Source organism: Lissotriton helveticus, chromosome 2_1, assembly GCF_964261635.1.
Source record: "Lissotriton helveticus chromosome 2_1, aLisHel1.1, whole genome shotgun sequence".
NCBI lineage: Eukaryota > Metazoa > Chordata > Amphibia > Caudata > Salamandridae > Lissotriton > Lissotriton helveticus.
In genome coordinates, this window is record NC_136059.1 from 1,983,626,934 (window position 1) to 1,983,645,661 (window position 18,728).

Sequence of the window (18,728 nt, forward strand, 5' to 3'; positions counted from 1 at the left end):
TGAACCCTACATGAGGCACCTGCTGGATGTCTCTTTCCGGTCCAGTTCCATACCAGAGGACTGGAAACAGGCTGTGGTGCTCCCCCTCCGCAAGAAGCCCAACATAAGCTTTGAGAAGCTGGACAACTTGCGTCCCATCTCTCTGCTGCCTTATTTTTCTAAGGTAGCGGAGAAGGTGGTAAACAAACAGCTAACGAAATTTGTGGAGGAGAACAACCTTCTTCATCCTACCCAATTTGGGTTTCGGCCTCGTCACTCCACGGAGTCTGCCCTTCTCATGGCTACTGAAACCCTCAGGCAGGGTGCTGACGAGAGCCAAACCATGGCCTTAATTCTCTTAGACCTCAGCGCTGCGTTCGACACTGTAGCACATTCCATCTTGCTACAGTGTCTGAGCAAAGGAGGGGTGAGAGGGGCAGCGTTGAAATGGATCCACTCATTTCTAGCTGGCCGAGGCTTCCAAGTGAGGCAAGGTGACTACTACTCGGAGCGAGTTTCTTTGGACCAGGGGGTGCTGCAGGGCTCGTCCCTGAGTCCAACTCTCTTCAATCTTTATGTTGCCCCGATTGCCACCATAGTAGAGAGTCACGGCCTCCGCATGGTGTCATATGCCGACGACACGCAGCTGGTCATCTCCCTGTCGCGTGCGCCCGGTCTCTCGGCGGACATCTTTAGAGCATGCATGCAAGACCTAGCTGCCTGGATGTCCGCCAATTGCCTCAAGCTCAATGGAGGCAAGACCGAGGTGCTGGTCGTGGGGGGAGACCAGGCGGCGTGGACGTCGGCATGGTGGCCGCCATGCCTAGGTCCAACACCTACCCCTTGCCAAAAAGCAAAGAACCTGGGTATCTGGTTTGATACCGACTTGACCTTTGGCCCTCAGATTAATCGGGTGGTTGGATCATGTTTTGGGACACTCAAAAGTCTCAGGAAGGTATTGAAGTTCTTACCGATTAAAACCCGTCAAACCCTGGTGCATGCACTAGTTACATCTAAGATGGACTATGGCAACCTTCTCTATTTAGGGACTTTGGAGAAGAATCTGAGCTGCTTACAGGTCTTGCAGAACGCTGCTGCCCGACTAGTGCTCAGACTACCCAGAAGAGCTGCCTCTACAGCGGCCCTCCGGTCCTTGCACTGGCTTCCGGTTAGAAGCAGGGTAGATTTTAAAGCACTATGTACTTGCCATCGGATTATAAATGGGAGGTCTCCCCTCCTTCTGAAAGGACTGCTGACACCTTACGAGCCGTCCCGCTCCCTTAGATCTTCCGGTACGGGGCTCTTGTCCATTCCCAAGGTGTCTAAAGCACGGATGGGCGGCAGATCCTTTAGGTACCTAGCAGCATCTAGATGGAACAAACTACCCATGGCGTTGCGCCTAGAACCATCAGAATCACTTTTCAGAGTCAAGCTCAAAACTGTACTATTCACCCAATAAGCTATTCCGCTCCGGTAGTTTCCAGTAAGCATCAGCTCCTTAGCGCGGGGACACGCCGCTGTGCGTCACCAAGCGCTTTACAAAACCCCCTAAATAAAAATAAATAAATAAATAAATAAATATTTCTTCTTCGTTCTTAGTAACGATAAGTTGGGCTCTTCTCAATTTATTAAGGCCTTAGCAGTGTAGGGACGCTTTAATAGTCCTTGTCACAGTGGAGCATCTACCGAAAAGCATTGATGCAACTTGAACAATAAGCCTGATGAGCATTGAGTGATACAATAGTTATCAATGATCTTACTGATACTCTGTAATCTAAATAATCACCAAAACAGATTAGTGATCTAAAAAAATATGGGACTGTCTCAAGTATTCTTCCTGTCTTTGTCAGTGTTTATGCATTTAAGAAATGAATTTGTTCTCAAATTAGAAATTATGTGATTGTCTTTGATATTTTCCCTGTCTTTGCCAGTATTGAAGTGTTAAAGTAATGAACTTGTCCCCATATTACAAATTGTTGGTGTTGGATATTATTAAAAAGAGATCTTTCCACTATTGTAAGGAAGGAATGACATGGTGAATTTTTATCTTCATGTGTTTTAATTGTCAGGACCTTGGCTGTCCTTTATAAAAATATATAGATATGTTTTTAATGTTCAAATGTGATTGCATTATTGCACAGTATAGAAACATTGACTTTTTATGAATACAATTTCTCTATCAATGTGGGGCTTCAACTTGATGTATCCAGGGGAATATATAAAAGTGATGATTAAGATTGTGTGAGGAGTATGAATTGTGTGTGAGATCCGCTCAAAGATGCCCAAAGGGAGTTCTTACCCGACTGGATACCCACTCCTTGACCAGAACCCTTTATATGACTAAAGCCATTTATGAATAACTAACTGGATTTGTAAAAGTGGTTTTGTACTCGTACGTTAAGGTATTTGCGCTAGCAAGTCCGATTTAAAAACAAGGCCCTGCTACTCTGACCTGGACCGGTCCTTAATTTGCAAATTTGTTTAGGCAAAAGTAGCAAGTCAAAATCAAATATTGTTTACTGGATCTTGGAGAAATCTTTAAAGAGTTAGCACTGTTGGCAGAGGGTGTCCAGCTACAATACCTTTTAACATTTTAAAGATAAGAAAAGTTACGTGTAAATGAGCATTGGCAGTCAGTCCTCTGTGCGATCTTGACAGGTATGAGAAGGGTGCCCATGTTTGGCACATTTAAAGAAGTCATTAGGGTTAGAATGGACCGGGAGAGGATTGGACAAATCATACCCTAAAATAAGGCCTGGAAGGAAGGAGCAAATATCCTAGTTAAGTCAGTATGCCCATACAAATAACAGGCTACCTCGTCAAGTATGAAGCTATGATTAGACTATCGTTTTGAGTGTGTTGCATCTTGCACTCTAGGAAGGTTGTTCCTCTTGCCTAAAGCACTGCTTGCACAGCATCTACTTAGGACGCACACAGTGGTTTCAACCCCATGCTGGTGTTATTGATTTAGCCCGCTTGGACACCGTGCACACAGTGCAGCATAGCACAGCGTGGATTTCAATTACGGTCGCGCAACGGGACCCATGTGGGGACCAGCTCTGCACGGCTGTTCAAACTGCAAGACAGACTCATTAACAAAGTCATAAAGGCCACGCCAAGCTCATAAACCATTCCTACAGTGTAGTGTGTGAAAGGCGATGGTGGATCATGTGTAATCTGTGCCCAAGGGTCAGAACAGCAAGATTTATTTCTTTGTGTAAGGTCAATAGCAGCACTGCAAACCGGTAACCATCAACGAAGGAAAAAGACAGGCTAACATGAAAAAAACACATTTTATTGCACTTAAGTTATAAGAAAATAAAATTTCTAAATGAATCAAACCATAGACACAATCCCTTTAAACAATGCGTTCCTCCATCATGCCAGCTTGAAACGTAACTGTAAAATTAACCAAAATGGAATCTGATTGTTTCAAAATCAGACTATAAATTAATTTAAAAAAAGGAGGAATAAAGAAATAAACAAAAGACTGCCTAGAATACAGTGTTAAACCACTTTCACAGTTCAGCTTGAGTTGTGGCTCTTGGAGAACAAGGAAACCCATGTTGTGATGTAATGTGTTGTCATTTTTTTTCATGTTTTGTTTCTGCGCTAACTGGGTCTCCATTTCACCAGCTCGCTGCAGCAACAACATTGAAACAGATGCCCTCTCTGCCCTGAATACTGTAATATACTAAGACTGACCAGCAACGTAATTTTCATTTATTTTGCATTTTTGTAATTTTTTCTGAATGTTTTCAGTTTTATTTTGTATGTTCATTCCATTCACCACAGCCCTCACAAAGAAAAAAAAATCTCTCCACAGAACAGGCCGCAACGGCTTCGTTCTAAGGAATGTTTTTACATTTTGCCCAGAGCAAGAAAAAAAAGCTTTGCACTCTCAGTTCTTTACTTGCAGGCAAACGTTTCTCTAATCATCCGAAACTCTCCCACTATCAAGCCTCTTAGAGGCACAGTAAGTTTAAGTTTCAGTGGCAAAAGTCTTTTATTTTATTTTTTCGGTACCAAACTAGAGTAAATTTGGAATTCAGTCTGGGACTAAAACGTCACAGCAGTAAAAACAAAAAAATGCTTTTTTCTCTCTTTCATTTAGCAGCATAAATATGTTTTGGCCACTGGGAATACAGTACAGCGGGTGGGACAACAATCCCGTTTTTGAAGACCTACTTCTAGCACCGGCATCAAGAATTAAATCCATCTGAGAACTCAGGACAGCTTGCCACCTCAGAGTAACACACTGAAGAGTGTCGATGGAAGCAACAGTAAACAGAATAACAAAGGCTTAATACTGTGATCGAATGACATTGGCAATGGTTGGCAAAAAAAAAAGAAATAAAAAAAATAGCTTTCCCTGTGGATAAACTGTACAAAGACCATTTCACAGTAAAGGTTTTAGCTTCTCGAGACTGGGTATCGGCGTATACTTTTGATGCAGACGTTGTGTAGTAAAAAAAAAAAAACATTGATTTGTAGTCGCTACATTTCTTTGTTGTGGAGCGTAACAACTTCAACGCCGCTGAAACAGCTTGTGCTGCTTAATGGCCACTATGAGGAAAATGAATTAATAATTGCACCTGGTTTGATTTCAAGAGTCCCATTTTTTTTACAAAGGCCACGCCCTCCTTTCCGAGTTGGAAGGGAAGCCTTTCCAAAGGGTGAGACTGCAAGTGCTTCCCGTGTCAGTTAGAGCTTGTCATCTGTGTCTTCTCATTCGTAGTCAGTAGGTCTCAAGATCTGTTGCCCCAAGCCAACATACAGCCTGCATCACCATGGCCAAGGGATTTTCATGGCGGGACGGTGGGCGAGGAAGAGGGGGCTGGATTGAGGAGTGACACAGTCCACGCACTTGGACAACATCCTCGGTCTGTCATTCACTTCATATCAACATCGAAGTCCAGCACCAGCAGCTTAGTCTCCTCAGTCCCATTCCGGCTTCCCACAGCACACACCAACTTTGTGTTAGACGCTCTTATCCGCCATACCACTCCTCCGCTACCCCCGCTTTCCAAGGTGACAAGATTTCTGATAAATTCACCAGTTTTTAAGTCCCACAGTTTCACAGTCCCATCGTCTGAGCTGGTGATTACAAAGTTCTTGTTAAACTGTAAACAGGTCACAGCACTCTGATGCTTGTTGGGTCCTAGGAAAGATCACATGAGTAGACATGGTTAGCAATATAAGCCACTACTTCCTGGATTAGCAAATATTCCCAATGTACTGCATGCAATAAGCAGATATTTTTTAAATAAGCAGTTAATAGAGCTCAAAACCTAGAGTACAGACTGGAACTTGAGTTTGACTTCTAAATATTTTTAAAGAAGAGTATTTTGTGTTTTCAAGCAATCTTTAGTCGTATCCTGTAGTCTTATCTCTTTCAGCTGGGATTATGTATAATAACCAGTAACACAATTGATTTATATGCTATATTGATTATTTCACATTGTTCAGCATCATCATTTTGGGTGTGGCATGTTTAAGTCTTGTGTTCATTTACTAACGTTTTATTTTCGAATGAGCTCTGTGGATGTATACTTTGGCACACTCAGCTGTTCTGATCCACTATAGCCAGTGTGAACCCTGGATATCGTACTGAAACTTTATTTCTCAAAATCTGGGAGAGCTTCATACTGGCGATCAAGGAAAGAAATTTGTTCAGCACAACTAGACCTATCACAAATAAGTGCAGTAGCTGTAGGCAGATTAAGAGTGACGATATTACTATGTTGGCAAAAGGAGAAGCTGATCCAATTTGGACGTTTACAGAATTCCTGTCCAAGAGCCAAGGGAAGGGAAGATCATTCCTGAGGGCCACCAAGGCAGACTCGACCTCCTGTTGGACTCAGATCAGATTTTGGCCTAAATATAGAGTCAGTTTGAGTCAGTGCTCTCAATAACCATCTCCTATTGGTTTTTAATACTACCAGCAGTCCCCAATCAATGAAGGTGTTGCACCGGGAAACTGCAAGGTATTCTTAACTCACTGATCTGGATCCTGTCCTTATCTCGAAGCCTTTTATCTTAGAACTCCCTCCTGATCCGAGTCCAACAGGAGGTCGAGTCTGCCCTGGTGGCATTGTCCTACCAGGGTGGGGAGTGGTTGCTGATGACGAAACATGACACAATTACATGTGTGAGGCTTCTTCTTCCATAAGAATGATCTTCCCTTCCCTTGGTTCTTGGACAGGAATTCTGAAAAAGTCCAAATTGGACCTGCCTACACCTACCACACTTATTTGTGAGAGGTGTGTTACTCAGGAGGAAGTGAGGCAGCTTGACCTCCACCGATGCATTGTGTGTTAAGAATTTAGCACATCCAGGCCAAGGATCTCCAACCTCTTTCTGTAATAAGAGCTACTTATGTTCAATGAAAATCATCTAGAGCTACTAATATTATTAGTTTTGTTATAGTGACCCCGTCAGACAAGGTTACAGTAGTAGCCTCCCTATGTAAGATTACCAATGCAGATTACTTAAAGTCACCAGGTGCCATTGCCAGCAGTAATGTAAACAAAAGCTATGTAAATGTGGAATGCCTCTACAATAATACCGTATAACAGCCGTGGCTGAAAACCCCCAGGCACAAAGGAAATAATATGAGTATTAAGACTCCCTAGCGATGCAGGATTTAGCACTCCAACATCAGCTGGAAATATATTTTGGGAACTCATCTATTTTTACTATCAGCTTATGAGTTCTGAAAACACACATTTTTGTCTTAAATACTCGCTTTTAAATGTTAATATACATACATTAATTCAACCAGGTCAAAACTTATGATTTAGTAGGCTGGCTAGACACATGACAGCTACTTACAGATACCTAGAAAGCTACCATGACAGCTACTTACAGATAGCTAGAAAGCTACCATGACAGCTACTTACAGATAGCTAGAAAGCTATCATGACCGCTACTTGCAGATAGCTAGAAAGCTACCATGACCGCTACTTTCAGATAGCTAGAAAGCTACCATGACCGCTACTTACAGGTAGCTAGAAAGCTACCAAGTAGCTTAATAGCTACTCAATGGAGTAGCCTGTGCTAGCTTTTAGTGTGAACTTTTGACACTGCAAACCACTATTTCCTACACTTTCATAACAATTAGCCAGGGTTGTGTAACATATCCATCCACAGGTGTGTGCCTCTGCTCTCTTGCTGATCCTAGCCACTCACACTGGGCCTCTCCATAACTCTTCCCTGGTCTTATTTCAACAGCTGCTAGGACAGCTCCTGATGACAGTATGTTTCAATATCTACTTCCAATCTTCCTCAAAAATCATTAGTGGCTACAAACTACTCTACCACTCCTACACTTAGAAAACACAATTCTAAATCACACATCACCATAGTGAAACCATTACCATGTCCTTGAAACTTGCCTATGTACCATTGATTCAGGGGTGGAAAGAAAGTTCTTGAAATTCACAGGAAGCTAAAGGGAATTAATGCATCTCAACACCAAGAACATCAATAACATCTCCTATATCTAAATGCTTCTCATCACACTTTCATGAAGCGTGAAGGCCAAAATCCCAGGACTCACCGTGATACTAAAATATCTTAAGAACAAGAGATGATCCGTAGTCGGCACATTCCACTGTCATCTACAACTCCTTCTTTGAGAACTCCTTCTTTGATGTATCCACCCAGCCACCCACAGTAAACAGCTTCTAATATGAACGGGAATACCCATCTCTCGTTCGGACTACTTGATTAAGCCAATTCACTCCACATTGGTTTGCTAAAAAATTAAATATTCCACCTAGCTGTAGTTAATAATACAGCTGTCAGTGGAAGCTGGAAAAAAAGTGGGGACTTCATCTTTCAGGACACAGCAACCATCAATTCCTAGGTCAGATTGAAAACCCTCGGGTAATGCCAAATGTATACATGAAAAGGCCATGAAACAACGCATGGGCAAAATACAATCCAGGATGCTTCCTGCACACATCGAACCAACACCTGCTCTGATAAGAAGACACAGCAATGGAGGCAGAACATAGGGCCCATGGCAATCAGCATTAAGAATTTGCTGCTAGCTAAAATCACAAATGTACAATTTTCGTAACTCACAAGCTCCCTTCTTCAATCAAGGAAGAGCTTTACAGCAATTCATCTCCCACATCACATTATAAAAATCCTTATTTTATTCGATCCACCCATTCTTTCACAATAAGAAGTCTTCTGCAGAAGTTACTTTTAACCTGTGTACTGTGGACATCCTGTTGTCTGTAAAGCGCTACCACAATGGCCCAAAAATAAAAGCTACAGAAACGGTCAAATGTACCATAGCTGCAATAAAATACCTACACTAGCAGCATGCCAGAAAAACTGAATAAATCATGAAAAGTGCATTTCAAATTATTTTCTAAAATTTGACTATACATCATGCAAAATTAGCCTTCTTACCCATCCCCCATGTTTTTATGAGGGAAAGGTGTTGGATTGATGTTGGGTGACTAAACATTTTTATACATTTTTATAAAAGAATGCTTATAAATTCGAGTTATATTGTAGTTCATGTGAAGGGAGGTTAAATGTCTATGTGGAGGCTTAAAGTTATAAATATTGTGTTTGACTTCTAGAAAAAGTCAGGTGCCACTGCCGCACAGTACGGAGGTGGCAACTCACTGCAGCCAGCCTGCTAATGTACTCTGGGAGCCACTGCAAAATGTCATGGCCAATTGGTTAATTAGGTTGGAAGTCAGCATGTGGCTCTCCAATAAAACATCAAATTAGCAGATATTATCTTCCTGTGTCATAGGAATGCAGACAATAATCAACTTGTTCTTTTAGAAACACAAGATGTGGGGCCAATGCTAGGTATAAACTGGGTGGGACAATTCTTTTCATATTCAGAGTTTCACAAGTCAAGCCGAAGTTTTAACTTGAGAAGATTTAACTAAGGTGGTAAATGTTTATAAGGTCTTTGTACAGAAATGCATATCCAGAACAATGACAGGGCTTTTTCAGAATTATTTTATTAACTCAACCATCACGTCCAAAGGTGTTTGCCTTGGTATGCAATCCACATAAATAATGCATAGGGAATGAGTGTGCTCTATGGGTTGTCCCACCTTCTGTCAAGGCAGAAGAGAAGACTCAATCAAGTCTCTTGATTGGAAACATTTCTATTATTAACATTAATCTACAGTCACTCAACGTCAATTATTCTTTTAACGAAAAGCATAATATGCCAGTAATTTACCTTGTAACGTCTGTAAACACTGTCCCGTTTTGATGTCCCAGATTTTGACAGTGGAATCGGCATTGCCAGAGACGAGGATGTTGTCCTTGAGTTCCATTCCGCTTGTTAACGACTGGTGGCCTGTCAAGGTGTGAATGCAGTTTCCCGTCTCCACATCCCAAACTCTGATAGAGGTGTCAAGAGATCCACTCACTACATGGACTCCGTCAAACTGTAAAAAAATAAATATCAAGCCCAGATCAAACTTAAGTCTACTTAGGCGGTCAACACAAAGTGGTGATTAGGTTTCTTTCGTAAATAAGCGAGTCTTTCTCTTTCTTCCTGGAAATCTCATTGGAATCAAAAACACGTGCTTAGTCAGATCACAAGTTTGAAATGCAAATCATACCTGCAGCAACACTGTAGCAGCACCATCAGTAGCAATTCATACTGCTAAAGACAACATTTCCACTTGCCCCACACAATCAAATCAGGAAATAAAAGAATGTAGGGGAAATGTGCAAATTCCCTTGTGCATTTTTGCAAATGTACTCTACACTTCTACAACAAAGCATATACAAGCCTTTACTAGAAAATCTGACATGACATTTCTGCAAGATAGCTAGGCATTAAACATTCAAACTTTGATGTACACAGAACTACACCCTGAGAAGCTGTGATGGACGCTGGTCCAATTACAGACTCTCAAGGCAACGTTCTCTTGGGAAACCTCAGAAGAACACTGAACGTCTGTTCTAGGTCCCAGATGGCAGCTCTTTAAGAGCCTTCCTGTCTGTGAAGAAGCTGGGAAATGAAATCTACTTTGATTGTTCCAAGCGTATCCTAAGATCAAAAGGCTTTCAAAGTCACACCTCCAAACTTCCCTAACTAGTTACAATTTCTACCAGTGGCATGCCTCTAATTCTCCGATCAGCACGTGCGTAGGTACCAATAAACAAGAAGTCCAATCAGAGCCAAACCTAGTCCCATCTGTACAATGGACTGTCTTTAAGTCTAGGTTCAGCACGGAGAGATGGTCACATACGTATAATGGAGAATAACCTTGTTTACTTAAATGTGAAAGCACACCCTTCTAATGTACTGGCTTGGTGCACATTGGCCTGATCTTGCCAAATGATGAACACCTGAAAACGGAAGCATTTCTAATAATTTGCTTTCAATCGCTGTTTAATCGATGGATGAATGCATCCACCTACAATCAGGGTATGTAAGGCTTAATAGCACAGTATTATAGTTTTAAAGAGTTGCGGCAAGGATGCGTGGGCTGGATTGTAGAAGAGTGGCTCAGAGAGTCAGGTTGCAATCAACATGGTCTCCATTACTCCCGTTTCATACACATGCACCTGATTGTCGTGTACTCGTTAGTTTCCATCTGTGCTTGGAGGGGAACATCCATTACGACCCGGTGTTTACACCGCACTACCCTTACAATGCTGGTTTTACAACGCAAGTCGTTACCACGACTTGCGCTGGAGGGCGCTCTAGGCTAAGGAATAGTTAAATTTACTATTCCAACACCTTCCCTACTGTACGTAGGCTGGTGTTGGAATAGTAAATCTTACTATTCCTAAGTCCAGCACCCTACAGCGCAAGTCGTGGTAACGACTTGCGTTGTAAAACCAGCGTTGTAATGGTAGTGCGGTGTAAACACCGCGTTGTATTGACATACAACCGTGCTTGGAAGCTTAAAACGAGTGCATCAGCAGTCAGGGGCTTCGATAGATGTATGGAGCGGCAATGCCTCATGGCCTAATCTTGGTTTGTGTCTGGAGGCAGAAACAAACCCCAACTAACTGTCTAGATAGCGAGGTCTGCAGTGAAAAGGCTGTTAATCAATATCCTATGATGCTGCAGCTATTTTTTTTTTTTTTAAAGTCAGTTCCCGTAACTGGAAAGCACACTGCCAGGAGCCACAACACTAAGGAAAATCCGCTCGATGTGAATAATAAATCCTGTTTGCATAGCAGACAGATAACAAGCATTCTAGAAGACTCCACTTATTAAAACAACAGAAGGACCCAATCCAAACAAATATTAAAGGATGATCATGTTTACCCATTTAATATTCACGCAGATTAGTGGCGTTCGAAAGCTGTGCCAACCTGACAGGCAGGAAAAGCATCAGAGAAAGCTTCCACGCACAGACCCACAATTTGCGATCTCGTTATACTGCAAGCCACAATTTATTCACACATCTTTGATAGTCTTGGGCATATCCCTTTCTTTAATAACACCAAGCCCTCCCTTTTCAGTAGTAGAATGTGTTTGCGTCACTCTGTTTACTGGCGCTGAGGGGTGTGAGGGGGCGGCTCCCAGGCTAAAGCTGCCGGACACCCTGCTGCTTAAACGCAATGCGATTTTAACTTTCACTTTTAAAAATCTAACCTCTCAACTTTCATTTGCAGTTTTATTGCCTCATTGGTCGCATTTTAACTACACTTCTGGAATAGTCAGTGATGGCTAGTGGAATGTCTCTCCCTTGTAGTACTGGATGACTAACAATGCCAAGTCTCTTTGCTCTTCTAATCGGATGCTCCATTCAACTAAATACTACAGAGGTGTAAGTTCTGAATATTCTTTTAATTTAAAAAAATGCTCATTTGGTCGTACTTTCTACTGAACTTAGAGTTGCTCATGGACATATTCAACAGCCAAAAAATGGATTCCTTGTGGGAAGCAATGGTGGTTTATATTAAGCCACACTTGCAACTACTATTCCAATTGTAACAACTTATTTTACCTTCATTTTATGAGAGCATTTATTTTCTCGTTATGCCATTTTATTCTTCATATTACCACCCATCACTTGCCTTTCAGGTCCCCCTCATATAACTGTCCAGTTAAAGTAACACATCTCTTGTCCTATCGATCGGTATTGAAGCTTGAACTTGTTTCCCCATCACCACGAAAACAGTAGTGCACATTCACCTTTTTAAAAACCATCCCAAGACCCAAACCCTCCTGGCAAATTACTGTCTCATCTGACAGTTTCTCGTTCCATCTAAATAACTCCAGAAAAGAAACATTTGCCTACAGCAAGAAATGACTAGAAACTCCAAAATACTCCAAACGGGCGTCGAGATCACATGCTGATGGGGGGGTGTAATAGCTTTGATTTTCCTAGATCTAGTGACCATATCTGATAAAGTTGACTATCAGCTGCTGCTGATTCGAATATAGGAGTGAGATAAAAAAAACAATCTTTACGTTTGATTGACTAATTTTAATTAACAAATTTCACCCAGATGGTGGCCGTCAGTCCTTTTGAATATTGAAAGACGAATGCTTAGCTTTAGGGATAGGAAGGGTGTGTTCCCCTCTACTTCTACTTGTAAAATAATAACACTCTGATACTCCTCAAAGTAGGTCCAGATATGGATGACACCATGAAAATCATTTCAAGTGTTTCTCCCCTTGGATGCTGATGCAATGTATTCCTTAAGGTTTCAACCTGGATTTATGTTTTTCACCAAAGTCATGACTACGAATGAATACCTTAAATTAGAGCTAGATTACAGCAATGTTTTCTACTTGCATCTCATTAAATGATAGCAGCTTAGCCAAAACTTGATTGAGTCCGAGGTGTAGGGGCAACATCAACCTCAATCTGACATCCTTACACTGACGGCATGTCCAACAAAGGACCAAGCACACAGCATTATGCTTGAATCACAAGGGAATTCACCGAGTGACAGTTGTGTTTTTCCTCACTAAATAAGTCTCAGACAAATCACACTCTGCGATTCAGGGACATTATGCACCTCATAATACTAGAGGCCAGATGTATCACACTGGGTGGGAGTTCCCTCTCTGTCCAGGTAACTTCCTTCAGAAATGTTATACCTGTATAACTATGGAAACAGGAAGACGTGCTGAAATTCTGCAGGCACTCAAAATGAGCCGGACTCAATATTAGAGCACCATTGATCGCAATAATCTTGCATGAATGCACTTCAGTAATGCAAATAAGTGTACCTAACTAAGACACACAAAATATTCCAATGTGATTGACCACATACCTTCTACACTCACCACTACTTTAGGGGTGTATGTATGTGTGCTTTTTGTTTTACTTTTAAATCAATCATGGGACACCCTTAGACATGTATTTCACCCCCAACAGTGACAATGCTACAAGCATATCGAACTGACTTCAACTGGAAAGAGAAGGGGATTCATGAGATGAAGTCTGTGTTCTCCACTTGAGGGGGATACCAAGTGCCAAGATTTTTGATATTCTTGTATTTTATTTTTTACTTTGTTGCATGGGGTCAATTTTCAGATAGACCAACTGAACTTAACATCATCTGTCCCCAGGCTAGAATGAACTGACAAGGCAAAAGTCGAAATGGCAGAAAGGGCATGGTTTCTTTTCATGCTTAATTTAAGTACAGGTCAGTGTATTTAGAATTTACTGTGATGGCTGCATACTCCCCATAGTGTTTGAAAGAGGGTGTGCATTAAGCTTTCCAAAATAATGAGAGATAAGACACATGTTAAAGCAAACCAATGGTGCAAGAGACCTAGAAGAAGCAAATAGCATTGCCCGTGATTTTCTGAGGCTAACATTTCCAGGGGAAAAAAGCAAGCAGCTCACCCACTTCTCTCATCTGTAGATAACGCCAAAAGGTATAACCCCACAGCTATGAAACAACAACATCTGCGTACCAAATTTCAAAACCACATGTAACTGCCTACATATAGCATTTTCAAACAAGCTCTCTTCGAGTCTAGACCGAGTGAAGAGCTTCAATCAATCAATATTTTCAGAGTACAATCTATGTGGTTTGTTCTGGTTCTTGACTTCAGCATCTTCACTTCCAATTAGTGGTGCCTGAATAGGCTGCTTGAAAGAGCTACAGCTTGTCTATCTCTCACTGGTGGCCATCTGACAATGGCTTTGTACCCACGATTTTTATTCAGATAAGCAGAGATGTGGTTTATCGTGGTGGTTACATGTATTCGCTCAAAGATTAGGAACCACAACCAATTATATTTATTTCAATATTCTCCAGTCAACACTACTAATTGAAACATAAAAAGAAAAAAAAAACTATTATTAGGCCAATGTGCCCGCTAAATTAAAAGCTAAGCTATTGGGTTAAAGCACTTGTTAACGATAGCATTATATTCTTGCAGCTGACTCCCTTAACTTGAATGACAGATCCACAAGATCAACATCAAGGGTTCCCATTCAGTTCTCACCTACAGATAAAATGTGCCATATGACTATGCCTTAATGAGATACTAGAATGTATAGACACACTGGTGAGGGTCATGCTTATTCAGTGAACAGACTTATATCTATGAGCCCATACTTCCATTGGTACCAGCACCATATTTGATGCACTCATCACTTTCTATCGCCCCAGCCAGCATCCTCTCACATTACATATGTGCTGGACAAATACCCCAATGAAAGAAACAAGAAGAGTATAAGATATAGATATATACACGGTCTAAAATGACACTAAAATAGAAAAAGTTAAATAAGTAATAACGGAGACCTCTACATAACTGCAACCTACAAATGCTTATGACAGAACCTATACTCTCCTTTCTGGAAACCACACGAGCAAAGATTACAGCACGGATATCCACCAGTCATGCCACTTACAGTTCTGTTTCATTAATTCCCAGACTAGAGTTGGTCCAAGTTCCTACAAAATTAGATACTTAAGTATCTGTGGGTGGAGGAAATGTAAGACAAATGTTCTCCTTCTAAGCCCAAAGCTACAGATGGCAGAAAATATACAAAGTTACAACACGGGAATAAAATACAGATTTCTCATTGTATAAAAGTGACTCACTTGATTAGACGCTTGCCTTCAAAAATGCCTACCCAACTATTAGTTGGAGCATAATGGCGGATGGCATTAAGTTAGCAATCTCGTTCAGAGCTTGTAAACTACATTTTCCTAGCCACGGCAAGTACAATGAAGCACACATAATTTTTTAAGCCAAATACAATCACCTGATACCTGACCACAATTTAAGCACTTTGAAGAGGCTTAAATGACCTGATGTAAGGCGTGAACTCTACAATCGTACCTTAAATCTCTCTCCTTGGCTAGTAGTCTCTGGCAATCCACCTACACTAGCCCACTAACACAATAAAAAACAAATCTTTCTTATCACTCTTTCAGTGCCACTCACCAAGCGTCTCTTAGCTCCTCTCCACCTAAGCCCTGAAAAATATGCACCCAAAAGCTCTCACGATATGAGCTTGCAAGCACACTCTGCACACAAAGACCACTACAATCTGCTATGGTCCCTCCCAGTACACCCTTAAGGCACCACTAGGCTCTCAAGTGACTGCAGCAACAATTAATTAAAGTGAGGAAGATGACTATGTACCACTTCCAATAAAATCAGTTGGAGGAGGAAAATCATTGCAAGGTCGGTTGTCAAACTGGTGCAGTTGACCACAACCGTATCGAAGACTCTGCGCATCTGCTGCCTCAAAGACATCTCCTTGCATGTCTTTTTGCAGCACCCCTAAGAAAATTAAAACATCAGAAGATTACAACATCCACTGCAAACAAAGAGTTGAAGATAGGAGAGGAGAAGTAGCCCTCATCAACCACAAATCAATGCCCAGTACAGGAATCACGGGCGCTCCATTCACATCTTTGCTGACAAACATCACCCACTATTCTACCTCCGTTTTGGGTTTACTTGCTTAGACCATCCCTCTTTAAAAAGTATCACTGCATTCCACTGGTGACCTCTTCAACTTGGAACCAAATGTCCTGATTTCTCTAAAGGAATCTGAGCACAGGACCCAACGCCTATTCTAAAAATGCCTTAAGGACAATGTAGGTTTCATCAAACTGTAGAAACAACAAAGATTTTAACTGACATACTCTAGACACATAGTTCTCCCCGAAACTAAAAGCTGAGATCTCAAATTATCAACATATTTCCTCAACTGACCAAGCCCTAATTATTTTTTTCATCAAGAGTGAATTTGATATTAAACCAGGTCAGGCTGAGAGATCAGGCACACTCTTTGCCAGCAAGAGATGTAAATACTTATATTGCAATTAATTCCCTTAAGCTGTTCTTAATCCAGACACCTTTTTCCAAAAGGCTTCTTTCTCATCTCAGTAATGAGGTTGAATTATTGGTGACAAAAGCTCATACACTCCAAGTAATGTAGACGAAACAAGAATGCAAACAACTGGTTCAGTGACCAACTATGTCCAATGGTATATGAAAGCACAGAGCATTCAAGTGACACTAAGGCCAGCAGACAACAGTGATTTGTGGATAAGAGAATGTCTGTAGCACAACATTAAGGTACAATCGAAGGAGGCAAGTTGCGAGTAAAACAATAAAAATACAGTTTAAAAAATGTATGTCTGTATCAGGGTAAAGAATGCCAGAAGCAAACAATTCGACTAGAGACCTGTCTTGGGTCTACAAATCACTTATAACTTCAAATGTTTTGCATTAGCTTTAACTTCTTGCAAGGATCCTTTGTCAATCTCAGGGCACGTATCAGCCATAAAATGGACACCTCCATCCGCACAGCATCACTTTATTTACATTACAAACATTACAAAACCTCAGTCTCTCCACCCCTGCTGCAAATACACTTCTGCACAAGAGTGAGATCACAAAGCTCCTATCGTCCTTTGCAAGACAATCTCCTCATTTTCAAATCTGTAACGCACATCTCTTCAAGTAGGGTCTTCGAGTCCTTGCTCACCTCATCATCAATCTCATTAAGAGGGGAAACTGCCATTATCATCCCTATGCTAAAAGACAATCGGGAAAAACAGGTATACTATCAAACTATAGGCACAGCTTGGTCTTTCCATCCATTAAAAAGGCAATGAAGACAGCTGTGACAAATCGACTGTCCACCCACCTTGCCGAGAAGGAAATTGGCTTGTCATTTCTCTGGGAGTCCTTTTCCCAGAAGCACATTACAAAAACGACTGTTAACAATGAATTTCAATACACATTAACCTGCATATTTTATTTGTGAACATAACAGACCATAATTACAAGGTTGTCCCTACTTTTATGCATCAAACAATATCATAATCTCATGCTGCACATTCCACTTAAAGTGGTGAAAACTTCTTCAGATGCAAATAATATATAAAGTGGCCAACTGTAATAAGCAAATGGCTTACCTGTAAGGAATACACTCTGTTGGTATGGCCCTGCAGCGTATGTAAACACGTCTCTGTTTCTGGATCCCAAACTTTGACCATGAAATCGTAAGCTCCACTGACAACCCTTCTGCCGTCATACTGAACACACCTTACAGCAGCTACGTGACCCATCAGAACGTGTAAACACTGTCCTGTCTCAATGTCCCAAACACGAAGAGTTGCATCTCGCGACCCACTGACCACCCTATGGGAGAACAAAAAATACAATAAATTAAACCAATGAAATCTCAGAAACTACCTTCCAACAGTTTTATCCTTCATGAGAGTTATTTCATCTTGAAGTTTAACAGTTGCTTTCAATAGACATAAGTGGAAAATTGCACAATGGGGAGCCTGTGTCACAGAATTATGCTATTAGAGTTTAGCATCAACTGATTTCTAGAAATGTATTTTCAATGTAATAAAATAATTGTGACAGCAAGAACGTAGATCAAGAAGGGAAGCACTAATCCCCCAAATGAAGAGTGAATTGATCCTTCCCCATAGCCATTCTGCCATGGAGCCTTGAAGTCACTCAGAGGGGCCCGATAGGTCACTGTGCATTACAGATTACTCATTTAGTGCCTTTACAAACAACCCCTTCCTTTCATAGTGTGAGCTTTTTCTCACTCCTCAATATAGATGGAAACTGACACCCTAATGCTCAAACGTCTATTAACCCCAAGACAGAAGTTCATCTTTACCTGGAGTATCATATTTTTTTTAAATAGTAGTTTTTAAATAGTATTTTTTTTTTATTTGTGCTTAGCCAGCTTGAATTATTATATGCATACAATGCCCCACTTTTAAACAACGTGGGTTTCGTAGGGGTCCCAATTAAAATAAAAATTGTCCAATTTGCAGTACCGACACAGAACATGAAATATGCTTGACGGTTTAAAGACAACATAGTTAATTAGAGATAGTAATATCAAGTGACAGTCATGAAGTAGTAAGGCAACACTGTGGGAAATAGTTAAAAAAGGCAGATTCTCAGACACGTACCTTTTTTCGTGGAGGTGCATACAGCGCACTGTGGAAGTGTGTCCATATAACGTGTGTATACATTCTCCTGTCTCCGCGTTCCATACTTTGAGAGTGCGATCTGTGGATCCACTGATGATGATGTTGTCCCTCATCTGTGACGACCACACTCCACCTGTATGCCCAACCAACGTCCTTAAACACTGTGGGAAAACAGAGGGCAATGTAAGGAAACACGACTAGTTAGTAGCATCAGTCAACACAGGAAAGCAAGAATTCGGGCTTTTGGGAAAGAAGAGTCATGGAAATAAAGTAGAGGCGGCATCTTAGAAATAAAGGGCCCTATGATAATGAGCTGTGCTGGCCCAGCA

At 41.2% G+C, this 18,728-nt stretch overlaps 1 protein-coding gene across 4 annotated transcripts in view; it reads right to left on the reverse strand.

Annotated features, from left to right (window-relative positions):
* Positions 1 to 3,253: 3,253 nt before the first annotated feature.
* The window catches only part of FBXW7 (F-box and WD repeat domain containing 7), a 728,515-nt gene continuing 713,040 nt past the window's right edge, over positions 3,254 to 18,728 (reverse strand). For all 4 annotated transcript variants that reach the window (XM_078676925.1, XM_078676926.1, XM_078676927.1 and 1 more), the window contains 4 exons: positions 18,379 to 18,560; positions 17,353 to 17,578; positions 9,206 to 9,416; positions 3,254 to 5,140 (listed from right to left, as the gene is read on the reverse strand). In XM_078676925.1, coding sequence (XP_078533051.1) covers positions 4,872 to 5,140; positions 9,206 to 9,416; positions 17,353 to 17,578; positions 18,379 to 18,560 — 888 coding nt within the window. In that variant the 3' untranslated portion in view covers positions 3,254 to 4,871. The remainder of the gene's footprint in view (positions 5,141 to 9,205; positions 9,417 to 17,352; positions 17,579 to 18,378; positions 18,561 to 18,728) is intronic.